The sequence below is a fragment of the Lithobates pipiens genome, unplaced genomic scaffold (assembly GCF_037356315.1).
Source record: "Lithobates pipiens isolate NorthernLeopardFrog02 unplaced genomic scaffold, aLitPip1_a1.2 Scaffold_3, whole genome shotgun sequence".
Classification (NCBI taxonomy): domain Eukaryota; kingdom Metazoa; phylum Chordata; class Amphibia; order Anura; family Ranidae; genus Lithobates; species Lithobates pipiens.
Genome location: NW_027507790.1, coordinates 197,544,502 through 197,560,278, shown reverse-complemented (window position 1 = coordinate 197,560,278; position 15,777 = coordinate 197,544,502). Strand labels below are relative to the sequence as shown.

Below are 15,777 nucleotides of genomic sequence, written 5' to 3'. Positions count from 1 at the left end.
GACTTCAGCCAGCACTGTATATAAACGTTATAAATCACTAATCCACTTAGTTATTCATATATCAGAGTCAGATAATGGGAACGTTGCTTTGTGAACACATTAAACTGCCTGGCAGGACTTCATTCTAAATCCATTCTCCTGTATTAGTAACAAGGTGTGAACTTATTAAATAGAAGATATAGAACTTTCTTTCTTTTTGATTAAGACAGAACTCCTGCCAATAACAGAGATAAAAACGAACAGCCCTTTAAAACATAAGCTACCAGCTTCTGCAATATTCCCCTTCAATTAAAAGATTTTCCCTGTGGTACCCTCTTTTATATCCTCAATCTGATAGTCAAAATCACTCACCCTACTTCCTCTGAGTCCAGGTCATCTTGGACCCTCCCAGTCTAACTGGACAGTGCAAGGAGAAGCAGCAAAGTCAAGAGCTCATCTCCATGTCACTATGCATTCTCTTCTAATCAGAATAATTATCGTCAGCACATGCTTTTTAGCACATTATAGGAGCGATGTTCTTGCGATCTTCTTGCAGGATCTTGTTTTTTTGGCCACATAGATTTTAGGCTCCATTCACACTTGCACAACCTGAAAGTCACATGACTTTGACATGACTTGAAGCAATGCCTGTGTAATCTTGAGGTAATTGGGCCTCAAGTCACATTAAAGTTGGACCAAAGTAGTGCAGGGACTATTTTAAGTCACATAAATATGAACAATACACATTGGAAATCATGGGGTATGGCTTGTCATGCGAATTTGCAGTCCCAAGTCGCACAAGTGTGAATGAGGCCAATAAATTATATATATATATATATATATAAATATGAATAGCAGACAATCCTAATGAGGTCTATTAGACCAAAAATAACAAAATGCCTGAGAAGAAGCTCCTGTACTTTTTCAGGCAGCTGAGTGCGAACAGGCACCATTTAAAACAACTGGACTTGAGAGTTTTGTAGCTTTGAACTGCAGAAAGCTCAAGCGTAGATGTGGCCTTTATGACTACAGAGCTGCAACAATATGTCTTGTATGTATGCCTAAAGTTCAGCTTTAAAAGCGGGAGTCAGCCTTTTTTTTTTTTTAAAAAAAGCCAGCAGCTACAAATACTGCAGCTGCTGACTTTTAAAAAAATGACACTTACCCGCCCAGCGCGCCCGCGATGTCGGCACCCGAAGCCGATCTCTCGATCGTCTCTCGGGTGCTGCCGCCGCCATCTTGGGTATGGGAATCAGGAAGTGGAGCCTTTCGGCTTCATTTTCCGCTTCCCCACTGCGCTTGCGCGAGTCGCGCTGCACAATAAGGATGGTCCCCGCTGTCTCTGGGATCCGTGTGTTTCCCAGCAGGCAGCGGGGGACCTTCGGAAAGGGGCATAGATTCTGCGGAAAGGGGCGTACCTTCTGCAGAATCTATGCCGGAAGTGGGTGCAGATACCTGTACTGTACAGGTACCTGCATCCCCCTCCCCCCGAAAGGTGCCAATTGTGGCGCCCGAGGGGGGGGAGGGTTCCAATGAGCGGAAGGTCCACTTTAGGGTGGACCTCCGCTTTAAAGTGGAATATAAGGCTATACCCAACTAACTTTTTTCCCCTTAAAATCAGGGGAAAAAAAAAATAAAAAAAAAAAAAAAACAAAAAAAAAAAAAAAAAAAAAATCGCAGGTACGCTGATCACCCGTCGTTGTGAGCCTCTGGGCGGTTTTCAGCCACTTTCGGCTGTTCTGGGCGGCCGAAAGCTGCCAGAGATACACATTACATCTGGCTCTGTATCTCGGTGGCGCCATTTTTAAAAGAAAAAGCAGCAAAAAAATAAATAAATAAATAAACTGACAAGGCTGCAAATGATGAACAAGGTTGCAAATGACACTGACAAGGGTGCAACGATGGACAAGGCTGCAGATGGACACTGATAAGGCTGCATTGATGGGCATTTAAATGCAAGTTTTTTTTCCTTAAATTTCCCTCCTAAACTTGGGGTGCGTGTTATATGCCAATGCGTGTTACACGCCAATAAATACGGTACTTACCTATTTTCAGGCCGCTCCTGCCCAGTCATGTGATCTCCCCTGCATCAGCCAGCACTGGCTGCAGGGTAGGGGAAAGAGCTTTCAACAGCTAGCAATGCCATGAAGAGGCAACATCACCCATAGGCTCTTATGGTCTATCGGTTGTCGGATGAAGAAACTTCAGCCCCGATGCAAGCAGTGGGCCATTGCAAGACATAATACAAATATGAAAATGCCTTCATGGGTGGATGTCAGTCTGGAGGAGTCGGCATTGCTTGGCAGAATACCCAAGGTAACATCCATACGTGGTGCCAAGTCTTCAAAAAAGAACTGAAACCCAGTGAATGAATAGGACATGAGAACTGGGGTTGGTAAAGAAAAGAGCCAAGAAATTAGGCGGGCTCCAGCCAAACTTCTGATGCACCTGTGAGTTTCTAACAATGTGCAGGTAAATCTGCAAGTAAATCCAATACAGGAGAGGAACCTGTACAACTGTGCAAGACAGAAGATAAATCTGAAGTTCAATTTTAAACCAACCAGTGTCTACTACTTCATTAGGATACTCATCTGGTATATTTCTAGTCAGAAGGCTTGTGTAAAAAAAAAAAAAAAAAAAGAAAGAAAAATGGCACAATCAGTGGGTAACTGAGGTTGTACTAACCATAAAAAAATTTGTACATTTTAAAAATAGAAGTGTACAACGGTTGTAGATATGGAATGGTTGATGTTGCAAGGACAAATCAAAATCAATATGGAGATCACTTACCAGCATCTTTAATCCACTCGTCGTAAAGAAGTACTGCTCTGGAAGTTAGGTCATTGAAAGCCATGTTCAACTGGGTTCTGTTAAACAAAATCATATATTCTTACATTAATGGGATTGTAGATGATGGCAGATAAAAATGTTATATGAATAAAAGTTCTGCAATTTCCAGCCTAAAGTACAACTAAAGGCTCCTGTATGACTGTATAAACATGTGCCAATCCAGTTACTATGTGATGAACAAGCCTAAGGTCCCTTTCACACTACTGCAACTTCAAATTCACGCGATTTTAACAAGATTTTGCAGCCGCAATTTCAGGGAATGTCTGTGTAAACTTGAGGTCTATGGACCTCAACTCACATCAAAGTCGGACCAAAGTAGTACAGGGACTACTTTGAAGTCAGTGCGACTTAAAAAGTCACACAGATATGAATGGTACTCATTGGAATTCATGGGGTACGACTTGCCATGGGACTTTGCAGTCCCAAGACAAGTCGTGAAAGGGGCACACAAATTATATACCGTATATACTCGAGTATAGGCCGACCCGAATATAAGCCGAGGCCCCCAATTTACCCCCAAAAAAACTGGAAAACTTATTGACTCGTGTATAAGCCGAGGGTGAGACATGGCTGTCCATCCCTGTGTGTCCGTCCATCCCTGTGTGTGTGTCCGTCCATCCCTGTGTGTGTGTCCGTCCATCCATCCATCCATCCCTGTGTGTGTGTCCGTCCATCCATCCATCCCTGTGTGTGTGTCCATCCATCCATCCATCCCTGTGTGTGTGTCCATCCATCCATCCATCCCTGTGTGTGTGTCCATCCATCCATCCCTGTGTGTGTGTCCATCCATCCATCCATCCCTGTGTGTGTGTCCATCCATCCATCCATCCCTGTGTGTGTGTGTCCATCCATCCATCCCTGTGTGTGTGTGTCCATCCATCCATCCCTGTGTGTGTGTGTCCGTGCAGCCTTGTGTGTGTGTGTCCGTGCAGCCTTGTGTGACTACGACTAATGTGCACTGCTTGCTCCAATCAAAAAGATATGGGGGAAAGGAAAGATTTGGCATTACAAGGAAGCAAAACCCACAGTGAGAAACTATTTCATGAAAAAATAGATCACCGGCCATTATGTAGGGGATTTGTATGGATTATTATTGGAGAATAAGGACATAGTTTATAGTTTGTTTGTTTTTGAATCTACAATGCCAATTAGTATGTGTAGAAATCCTGTATGGACTTGCTGCACTTTAAAGCTTACCAGTGTTTATGAAATCATTTTACACTTATACCAGTCACACAATACAATGCACACAGAGGTTGATCAATTAACTTCTAAAACAGCCCTTACTTTTCTTAATCGCTATCAGCAAAATAATTAAGGAGAACTTGACGGGAGGATCCCTTTTCTTACCTTTATACTGCTCCTTGCACAGAGCTCTGCTAGACTAATACCCACAAAGTCAATTCCCGAGCCTCCGTCCCGAGCCGCCGTCCCGAGCCTCCGTCCCGAGCCGCCGTCCCGAGCCGCCGTCCCGAGCCGCCGTCCCGAGCCGCCGTCCCGAGCCGCCGTCCCGAGCCGCCGTCCCGAGCCGCCGTCCCGAGCCGCCGTCCCGAGCCTCCTCCGTCCCGAGCCGTCGTCCCGAGCCTCCTCCGTCCTTCCAGGATCGCCGCTCTTCTCGGCGGCCATTCTAAAATTCAAAAGCCGCGCCTCCGCCTTCGCCTGTGATAGGCGGAACACTGAATTTCCCAGCAGCCTGTGTTCCGCCTATCACGGACATCCTCTCATATTCGTCGGTAGTACGAGGATGAGCGGATGTCCGTGATAGGCGGAACACTGACTGCTGGGAAATTCAGTGTTCCGCCTATCACAGGCGGAGGCGGAGACGGAGGCGCGGCTTTTGAATTTTAGAATGGCCGCTGTCTGTCTGCTCGATACGCTGATCGAGCAGTCAGACAGCGGTGACTCGAGTATAAGCCGAGGGGGCACTTTCAGCCTCAAAAAAGAGGCTGAAAATCTCGGCTTATACTCGAGTATATACGGTAATTATATCCTCATTTGTATCTCATGAGCAACGAAAGAACTTTTCTCATTGGAGGGGAGGACAGGAGAAGGGCACATCCCCATCAGATCATCTTTATACTAGTAATGGCGGTGATCAGCAAATTATAGTGGGACTGCGATATTGTGGTGGACAATTGGACACCGACGCTCTGTGGGAACTAGAGCTGCAAGATTGTTAAAAATCAAAAATTTAGATTTTACTCCCCTCCGATTCTTAAAACAGCATTTTCCGATTCTATGCAACAAGTGCACAAAGTTCTCTGCTCATTTACTGACAAAAAAAAAAATATATATATATATATATATATATATATATATATATATATATATATATAATTAATAATCCAGGCAGCCTGCCAAGTTTATCTCAAAACCACCATAACTAGAAACAAAAGTAACATTTCGTTCTTAGATCAAAGGAATAAACTTCCATCTGTAAATGAGGTCAGTTTAACCACTTAAAAAGACTAAACCTTTTTTCTGACACTTAGAACCCAAACATTATAATTATTTGTGTATATATATATATATATATATATATTTTTAGCAGAGACCTTAGAGAATAAAATGGTGGTTGCTGCAATATTTTATTTCACATTGTATTTGTGCAGCGGTCTTTCAAATGCAATTGTTTGTGAAGAAAAGACTAAAAACAAAGTTAGCCCAATTTATTTGTACAATGTGAAAGATGATGTTACACTGGGAGAATCAGAAGAGAATCTTAATTCTAAGCAAAAAAAAAAGTGCGATTCTCATTTTTTGCCAGAATTGAGCAGCACTAGCGGGAACCAGTGACACCAATACACTGATCAGTGCTAAAAATATGCAGGCACTGGATGGGAAGGGGCTAACTGTGTGCCTAGCCTGTGTTTTTCCATGTGTGCTGCTTTCACTATTGGAAGAGAGGGACTTTAGTCCAACTTCTCCTCTGTCCGAATGGAACTCTGCTTAGTTTACATAGAACGGAGCTCCGTTCTGAACATCTGCCCGACAATCAGTGGACATTGAGTACCGGGCACAAGCAGATCTGCTTCTGCTGTGAATAATCACAGCAGAAGCGGCCCGCCAGCGGTGCACACGTGTACCCTGCAGGCATATATCTATCTCACCCCTCACATTTTTGTAAATATTTTACTATCTTTTCAAGTGACAACACTGAAGAAATGACACTTTGCTACAATGTGAAGTAGTGAGTGTACAGCTATTATAACAGTGTAAGTTTGCTGTCCCCTCAAAATAACTCAACACAGCCATTAATGTCTAAACCACTGGCAACAAAAATGAGTACACCCCTAAGTGAAAATGTCCAAATTGGGCCCAAGGTGTCAATATTTTGTGTGGTCACCATTATTTTCCAGCACTGCCTTAACCCTCTTGGGCACAGAGTTCACGAGAGCTTCACAGGTTGTCACTGGAGTCCTCTTCCACTCCTCCATGATGACATCACAGAGCTGGTGGATGTTAGAGACCTTGCTCTCCTCCACCTTCCGTTTGAGGATGCCCCACAGATGCTCAATAGGGTTTAGGTCTGGAGATATGCTTGGCCAGTCCATCACCTTTACCCTCAGATTTTTTTAGCAAGGCACTGGTTGTCTTGGAGGTGTTTGGGGTCGTTATGTTGGAATACTGCCCTGCAGTCCAGTCCCTGAAGGGAGGGGGGGGGATCATGCTCTGCTTCAGTAGGTCACAGTACATGTTGGCATTCATGGTTCCCTCAATGAACTGTAGCTCCCCAGCGCCAAAAGCACTCATGCAGCCCAAGACCAAGACACTCCCACCACCATGCTTGACTGCAGGCAAGACACACTTGTCTGTGTCTTCACCTGGTCCCCCCCCAAAGACACGCTTGACACCATCTGAACCAAATACGTTTATTTTGGTCTCTTAGGACCACAGGGCATGGTTCCAGTAATCCATGTCCTTATTCCGCTTGTCTTAAGCAAACTGTTTATGGGCTTTCTTGTGGATACTCTTTAGAAGAGGCTTCCTTCTGGAATGACAGCCATGCAGACCAATTTGATGCAGTGTGTGGCATATGGTCTGACCACAGACAGGCTGACCCCCCCCCCCCCCACCCCAACCCCTCAACCTCTAGAGCAATGCTGGCAGCACTCATGTCTATTTCCCAAAGGCAACCTCTGGATATGATGCTGAGCATATGCACTCAACTTCTTTGGTCAAGCATGGCGAGTGGAACCTGTCCTGTTAAACCACTGTATGGTCTTGGCCACAGTGCTGCAGCTCAGTTTCAGGGTCTTGGCAATCTTATTATAGCCTAGGCCATCTTTATGTAGAGCAACAATTCTTCTTTTCAGATCTTCAGAGAGTTCTTTGCCATGAGGTGCCATGTTGAACTTCCAGTGACCAGTATGAGAGAGGTCACACCAAATTGAACACACCTGCTCCCCATTCACACCCGAGGCCTTGTAACACAAGTCACATGACACCGTGGGGGGGGGGGGGGGGGCTAACTGGGCTCAATTTGGACATTTTCACTTAAGGTTGGACTCACTTTTGTTGCCAGCCGTTTGGACAATAAGGGCTGTGTGTTGGGTTATTTTGAGGGAACAGCAAATGTACACTGTTATACAAACTGTACACTCACTACTTTACATTGTGGCAAAGTGTCATATAAAATGATAGAATAAAACATTTAACAACACGTGAGGGGTGTAATCACTTTTCTGAGATACTGTAATATAGAGATATCTATATATATATATATGTGTGTGTGTATGTATACTACAGGGGTTGACAGATTTTCTTTGAATTTAGGAGCCGGTTAAAAAAGTTAGGAGCCAGTTTTTTTTTTTGTTATTTTTTTTAGAGTGGTATGGATTGTCAGCTCCCGGGGTAAGGCCACTCATTTTCACCCCCTATCCCTAACTCACAATGGAGCACCCAGTCAATAACTCCAATGAAACGCTGTTTCAGAGTAAGGCTGGCAACAGATGGAACTGGCAGGTGGCACTGGCAGGAACGTGGAACTGCCAGATGGCACTGGCAGGAACGTGGAACTGCTAGATGGCACTGGCAGGTGACACTGGTTGGAACTGGCAGGTGGCACTGGTTTGGAACTGGCAGGTGGCACTGATTGGCGGTGGCACTGGTTGGTGTTGGCAGGTGGCACTGGTTGTCGGTGGCACTGGCAGGTGGCATGTTGCACTGATTGGTAGTGGCAGGTGGCACTGATGGGCAGTGGCAGGTGGCACTGGTTGCCACTGGCAGGCACATGGAACTGCCAGATGGCATTGGCAGGTGACACTGGTTGGCATTGGCAGGCGACACTGATTTGGAACTGGCAGGGGGCACTATTGGCACTGGCACTGGTTGGTGTTGGCAGGTGGCACTGGTTGGCGGTGGCATTGATTGGCAGTAGCAGTTGGCACTGACACTGGCAGGTGGCACTGATTGGCGGTGGCAGATGGCACTGGTTGGCGCTGTCAGATGGCACTGGCAGGTTTCATACAGAGCACTGTTACTGAAATGTAACAGAGGAGCTGTCAGAATTGAGCTTAATGTCGGAATGGGCGGGACCCGGCCGGGGTGGGCGGGACTCAGCAGCTATCAAACACCAGCCAATGATTGGGCTGCTTAAGAAAAGGGGTGGGGCCACATACACGTAGCAGCCCGCCCAGATCCCATTGGCTGGTGTTTGATAGCTGCTGGGTCCCACCCCCACCCCTGCCGGGTCCCACCCAGACATCAGGCTGAAATCTGACAGATCCTCCTCTCTCCGTTGCTTGTCAGTTTCACACACTCGCTGAGTGTGGAGGAGGGAGGAGGACGGCAGTCAGTGTTATGCTCTGCATGTCTGGGGCATCAATAGCGAGTGGGCTGGTGGCAGCTTAAGCGCCAGGTTGCGATTTCTGGTCGCATTGGCGACCTGGCGCCTGGGGTTTGTCGAGCCCTGGTATACTATACACGCACACATAATCAAAAGTATTGGGATGCCTGCCTTTACACGCACATGAACTTTAATGGCCAGTCTTAGTCTGTAGGGTTCAATATTGAGTTGGCCCACCCTTTACAGGCTATAACCGCTTCAACTCTTCTGGGAAGAATGTCCACAAGGTTTAGGAGCATCTATGGGAATGTTTGACAATTCCTCCAGAAGCACATTTGTGAGGTCAGGCACTGATGTTCGATGAGAAGGTCTGACTTGCAGTCTCTGCTCCAACTCATCCCAGAAGGTCAGGACAGTCAAGTTCTACCACCCCTAACTCCCTCAGCCATGTCTTTATGGACCTTGGTTTGTACACTGGTCCAAATCATTTGGTGGAAGGGGAGGGGGGGGGGGGAGTTATGGTGTGGGGGTTATTCTTGAGGCTCTGGGCTTGGCCTCTAAGTTCCAGTGAAGGGAACTGAGGTGTCAGCATACCAAGAGATTTTGGACAATTTCATGCTCCAAACTTTGGGGGGAACAGTTTGTGGATGGCCCTTTCTTGTTCCAACATGACTGTGCACCAGTACACAAAGAAAGGTAAAGACATGGACTTAGGGGTGGTGGAAAATTAACTTCAAGTGCAATAATTCACATTATAATAGTTACACTTAATTTTATATGTTTTAGTTACTATCTAAAAAAATATAAATTCCAAAGTGCTATAATGATGTGAACCTCCCAACTAAAACGTTGTTGCACTTGAAGTCATTTGTTTTGCAATTATCGGCAGAGGGGTTTCCACCATCCCTGCCAAGTTTAATTTGTTTTATCTTATTTTCAGTTTGATGTATATTATATGTGACGTTGCGTATCACAGAGACCGGTATTGTGGCAATACTGAAGTTAGAGATTACCATACATTAGAGGGTTTCACCATTATTGTTAAGTTATTGATAAGTAAGTTAGCGCTGCACTTTTTTTGTGGTGTGGGAACACAACAGTGTTTAGTGGCAGGCCTTTTACTGACACTTTTTTTACCTCCAGTAGTTCATTGTAAATACTAGTGTGGTGATTACTTATTATACTAAAGCTTGGCATGTGGCATTAATAAACATCAACAGATTTCAGTTGTGCCCCACCAGCCCCCATGGACAATGTGCCTAGTTGCAGAGTTCATCTCTCCATCCCTGCACTCAGTGCACTGATAGCTTCCCCTGATTGACACTGATAAGTGCTGCCGATCAGTGCCACCTATGTCCACTGGTAGGCAGCGCTGATTGGAAAAACTGTTTGCCACCAATAGGCAGCATTGATAAGCACTGAGGCAGCATTGGTTGGCACCAATAGGCAACTCAGATTGGCACTGATAGTGGGGAGGGGGAGTTTCACATTCAGCAGATGGCGAGACTTGCAAAAGCTGCTCAATGTGTAAAACTGTCAGATAAAGTAACCGCTTGCAGGGAGAAAAGTGAGCTGTAACAACTCCGCCGCGATATCAGGGATGGGCGGGATTGAGCAGCTAGCAACACCAGGTGATGATTGGGCTGGTTAAGACAGGGGTTGACAAATTTGCTTTGAATTTAGGAGCCAGTTTTTTTTTTCAGCTCCCGGGGTAAGGCCACTCATTTTCACCCCCTATCCCTAACTCACAATGGAGCACCCAGTCAATAACTCCATTGAAACGCTGTTACATCAGGGGTATGGCAGGTGGCACTGATTGGCAGTGGCAGATGGCAGTGGCAGGTGGCACTGATTGACGGTGACACTCGGCACTGGCAGGTGGCACTGATTGGCACTGGGTGGTGGCAGGTGGCACTGGGTGGTGGTTGCAGGTGGTATTGATTGGCAGTGGCACTGGTTGGCACTAGCAGGTGGCACTGATTTGTGGTGGCACTGATTGGCGGTGGCAGATGGCACTGGTTGCCACTGGCAGGTGGCACTGATTGACGGTGGCACGTGGTATTGATTGGCGGTGGCACTGGTTGGCACTAGCAGGTGGCACTGATTGGCGGTGGCACTGACACTGGCAGGTGGCATTGGTTGGCGCTGGCAGGTGGCACTGGTTGGCACTGGGTGGCACTGGGTGGTGGTTGCAGGTGGTATTGATTGGCGGTGGCACTGGTTGGCACTAGCAGGTGGCACTGATTTGTGGTGGCACTGATTTGCGCTGGCAGATGGCACTGGTTGCCGCTGGCAGGTGGCACTGATTGGTGGTGGCACGTGGCACTGACTGACTGTGGCACTGGCAGGTGGCACTGATTGGCGGTGGCACTGGTTGGTGGCAGGTGGTATTGATTGGCGGTGGCACTGGTTGGCACTAGCAGGTGGCACTGATTGGCGGTGGCAGGTGGCACTGACACTGGCAGGTGGCATTGGTTGGCGCTGACAGGTGGCGCTGGCACTGATTGGCGGTGGCAGGTGGCACTGGTTGGTGGTTGCAGGTGGTATTGATTGGCAGTGGCACTGGTTGGCACTAGCAGGTGGCACTGATTGGCGGTGGCAGGTGGCACTGGTTGCCGCTGGCAGGTGGCACTGGCAGGTGGCACTGATTGGCGGTGGCACTGGTTGACGGTGGCACGTGGTATTGATTGGCGGTGGCACTAGCAGGTGGCACTGATTGGCGGTGGCACTGACACTGGCAGGTGGCATTGGTTGGCGCTGGCAGGTGGCACTGGTTGGCACTGGGTGGCGGTTGCAGGTGGTATTGATTGGCGGTGGCACTGGTTGGCATTAGCAGGTGGCACTGATTTGTGGTGGCACTGATTGGCGCTGGCAGATGGCACTGGTTGCCGCTGGCAGGTGGCACTGATTGGTGGTGGCACTGATTGGGGGTGGCAGGTGGCACTGACTGACTGTGGCACTGGCAGGTGGCACTGATTAGCACTAGCAGGTGGCACTGACACTGGCAGGTGGCATTGGTTGGCGCTGACAGGTGGCGCTGGCACTGATTGGCGGTGGCAGGTGGCACTGGTTGGTGGTTGCAGGTGGTATTGATTGGTGGCAGGTGGCACTGATTGGCGGTGGCAGGTTTCACACGGAGCACTCTGTTACTGAAATGTAACAGAGGAGCTGTCAGAATTGAGCTTAATGTCGGAATGGGCGAGACCCTGCCGGGTGTGAAACTGACAAGTAACAGAGAGGCTGATATGTCAGATTTCAGCCTGATGTCGGGGTGGGCGGGGCCCGGCCGGGGTGGGCGGGACTCAGCAGCTATCAAACACCAGCCAACAATTGGGCTGCTTAAGAAAAGGGGCGGGCCACATACACGTAGCGGCCCGCCCAGGTCCCATTGGCTGGTGTTTGATAGCTGCTGGGTCCCGCCCCCACCCCGGCCGGGTCCCGGCCCCACCCCTGCCGGGTCCCGCCCACCCCAGCATCAGGCTGACAGATCCTCCTCTCTCCATTGCTTGTCAGTTTCACACACTCAGCGCAGCTGAGTGTGGAGGAGGGAGGAGGACGGCAGTCACTGTTCATGCTGCTGCATCGATAGTGAGTGGGCTGGTGGCAGCAGCTTAGGCGCCAGGTTGCGATTTCTGGTCGCATTGGCGACCTGGCGCCTGGGGTTTGTCGAGCCCTGGGTTAAGAAATGGGGCGGAACCACATTAATGTAGCAGCCTGCCCAGACCCTATCCCATTGGCTAGTGCTTGATAGCCATTTGGTCCCACCCGCCGCTGATTTTAGACAGCTGGTCTTTCTCTCTGCAGTTACATTACATGTCAGTTCCACAAACAGAGAGGCTCTGGCAAGCCGCCATGATCTGCTGCCAGTGAAACGGTTTTACAGGCAGAATGGACTACATACTGCTTGGATGCAACATTTCGAGGCAGATCTCAGGAGACAGCTCGGGGCAATTAGGATGTGCCAGGCACATCTGGCACACGCCTATGACTGGGACAACATTCCTCTCCCAAAACCCAAGAAACTGGTCATAGTTCCCAGACATTTACAGAGTGTTAAAGAAGAAGAGGGGATGCAAACAGCTCTGTCCCTGCTTTTTGAGGCATGTTGTTGCTAACAATTTCAAAAATGAATTTTTTTTCTTATAAATGGTATATTTTCTCAGTTTAAACATTTGATACATTTTCTATTGTGAATAAATTATGAATTATGCCTGCAAATTGCTGCGTTCTGTTTTTAATGTAGGATTTTACACAGTGTCGCAACTTTTTTGAAATTGGGGGTTGCATAAAAAGGATTCGAGACCCATTTGATTGTTTCTCCCAAACCCACTAGGTCAGGATCGTGTGCAGAATCTACAGACATGAGATCTTTGCCCGATCTAGCCAAAACTGGAAGGTCAACTCATAGTTAGCTTAACGGGCACAACTAATTATATATATATATATATATATATATATATATATATATATATATATATATATATATATATATATATATATATATATATATATATATATATATATATATTTATTATTCATATATTCCTGCCTACCTGAAGGAGGAAAAAAAAAAAAAAAAAAAAAAAGGGGAAGGAGAACCAAGATCCCACATGAAACTTCATACTCAAATGCCTGAAATACACTCAACATTCTTTTGATTTTTTTTTTCTACCCACAGCAAGATAGTTTACATTCCACATTTCCTCCTGAGCCTACTTCTGCTCGTAAACTCTACACAAGACACTTGTTACAAGTTTTACAAATATGTATTTTGTGTGTATCCACCCTGGATTAGCATACAAAGTTTCCAAATCAGGTGTTTTGAAGGCAAATCTGTCATCTGCTTCCAAGAGAAAAGCTAAACCTTTGCAGTAGTCTTTAAAGTGGGCGTAAACTCCAATACATGACTTTTACCTATAGGGCAAGTCTACAATAAGGCTTACCCATAGGCAATGTAAATATCTCCTAAATGCAGTTTAAGGCTCGGATCACACAGGGGCGACTTGTCCAGGCGACTTCGCCACCTGACAAGTCGCGCTCCGTTCTGTACTACGGAACCGTTCTAATAGGAGCGACTCAAGTCGCTCCGACTTAGAAAAAAGGTTCCTGTACTACTTTTGCAGCGACTTCGGGCGACTTGCATTGACTTCTATACAGAAGTCGTTTTGCAAGCCGCCGCTGATCGTGTGCAGGTCGCAGCGCTGCAAGTCGTGCCGCCCGCTGTGTGAACCGAGCCTTAGAGATATTTACTATAGATGCAGCCAGTGACATCACCGGCGCATACGCTCTGAAGGATCGGCCTGGGTGGCTGTTCCTTCAGAGCCCTGTGCCGTAAGCTACAGCTCCCGGAATTCATGAACCCAGAAGGAAGATGGGTGAAGATGGCTGCTCGGCGCTGGAAGGGCTTCGTTTTAAGCCAAGTTTAACATAATGTTCTAGTATGCGATGCTACGATGATACTAGCACATTATGCCTTTACCTTGTAGGCAGGGCTGCTGTTAAAAATCACGGGGCCCCATTGATTGATCACTGTGTTCATTCAGGAAAGGAAGGAGCCAGTAAATGACATATTTACGGGCCCCTTCACCCGCTCTCCATCCTGAAACATCCCTGTGTGCCCGAAACAGCTGCTGACGGGAGAAGAGGGAAGCCGGCAGTGTTGTGGGGGAAAGGGGCACCCAAGGGGGCTTGGACTCCAGGTGGAAAAAGCATATGTGCTAGGACTATTCCCCCTGCAGTGCAGCCAGAGGGAGAGAAGAACACTGCAGGAGAAGGCAGAAGCGGCTCAATGTCTGTAATAAGACAGTACAGCCCGCTGTCCTGCTCAGCAGGTGCCCAGGGCCCCCCCATTTTGAACTGATGGGGCCTGGGCACTATTCTTTTTTTTTTAAATAGTCCAGTGGTTTAATACCACTTTAATAGGACTTTATTGAACAGAACAGAAACTTGATTCAGCACCAGTGATTAAATCCTGACTTTAAAGAGGAAGTAAACCCTGATGAGTTTACTTCCTCTTTCATTCCCTGCAAAGGCAAAGCATAATGGACTACTATGCATCGCATAGTAGCCCATTATGTGTCACTTACCTGACACAGGAGCCAGCGAAGTCGCCGCTGTCCCTTGTAGTCCGCCGCATCCATCTTGTTGGTGGGGTCTCGCAGCTCCGCTGCTGTCATTCGGCGAAGCTGCGATGACGTCACTCCCGCGCATGCGCACGGGAGCCGACACGCGCGGCAGCTCCGTCACTGAGAATGCCGCGCTCAGTGCGCCTGCGCTACGTTTTCCATATAGGTTTAGGAGATATTGCTTGGACCTACAGGTAAGCCTTAATCTAGGCTTACCTATGGGTCAAAGTGGTTTGTAAGGGTTTACAACCACTTTAAATTGTTACTAAACCCAAGACCCTGGATTCACTATACTGTATCTGGTCTCCCACAGGGAGTTTAGGGTCTTTTTCATTCAGGGATGAAAACCCAGAACACAGATCTTTTGCTCCCAAGCCCTGGTCTGTGGACAGAGCCTTAGGGTCATCAGGTACCATATTGTGACATTAACCCCGTGTGGTACACTGAGGAAGCTAGAGTGCAACCAGAGCTGATCACAGCTTACAGAACTGCTGCAGGGGACAGGCGGAAGCCTGCTGGAGCAAGGAACTAGGGAAGTATTTACAGATTAAAGGCCAAAAAAATGCACTTATACAGTATTTGCTAAAAGAAGAAAATGTGCATTTATTTATTTTACACAGGACCTGCAAAGCATTGCACCAGCAAGCAGTGGATTGGGGGTTCAATGCCAGGCTCCTGCAGAGACTCTTCCTCCAGCCTCATGCCCTTCCCTAGGTACGGACTTTCAGTTGGAGACCTGGAGGAAGCATTAATGGACGAGTCCAAGTGCCTCTCTGTGGCAGATGGGGCTTGTAGTTCATTCATTATAGCTCTCTGAGAAAATTACACATTGGGTTTTATTTACTAAAGCTGGAGAGTGCAAAATCATTTTATTGCCAAAGCTTAAAAAGGAGTTATAAAAAGGCAGAAGATTTTTTAAATCTTAACCACTTCAGCCCCGGAAGATTTGGCTGCTCAACGACTAGGCCATTTTTTGCAATACAGCACTACGTCGACTTAACTGACAATTGTGCAGTTGTGTGATGCTGTACCCAA

General features: G+C 47.3%; 1 protein-coding gene across 1 annotated transcript in view; it reads right to left on the bottom strand.

Moving 5' to 3' along the window:
- ELOVL7 (ELOVL fatty acid elongase 7) overlaps nt 1–15,777 on the bottom strand; it is a 53,147-nt gene that overhangs the window by 20,985 nt on the left and 16,385 nt on the right. The window contains exon 2 of the mRNA XM_077462683.1: nt 2,770–2,846. Coding sequence (XP_077318809.1) covers nt 2,770–2,833 — 64 coding nt within the window. The 5' untranslated portion in view covers nt 2,834–2,846. The remainder of the gene's footprint in view (nt 1–2,769; nt 2,847–15,777) is intronic.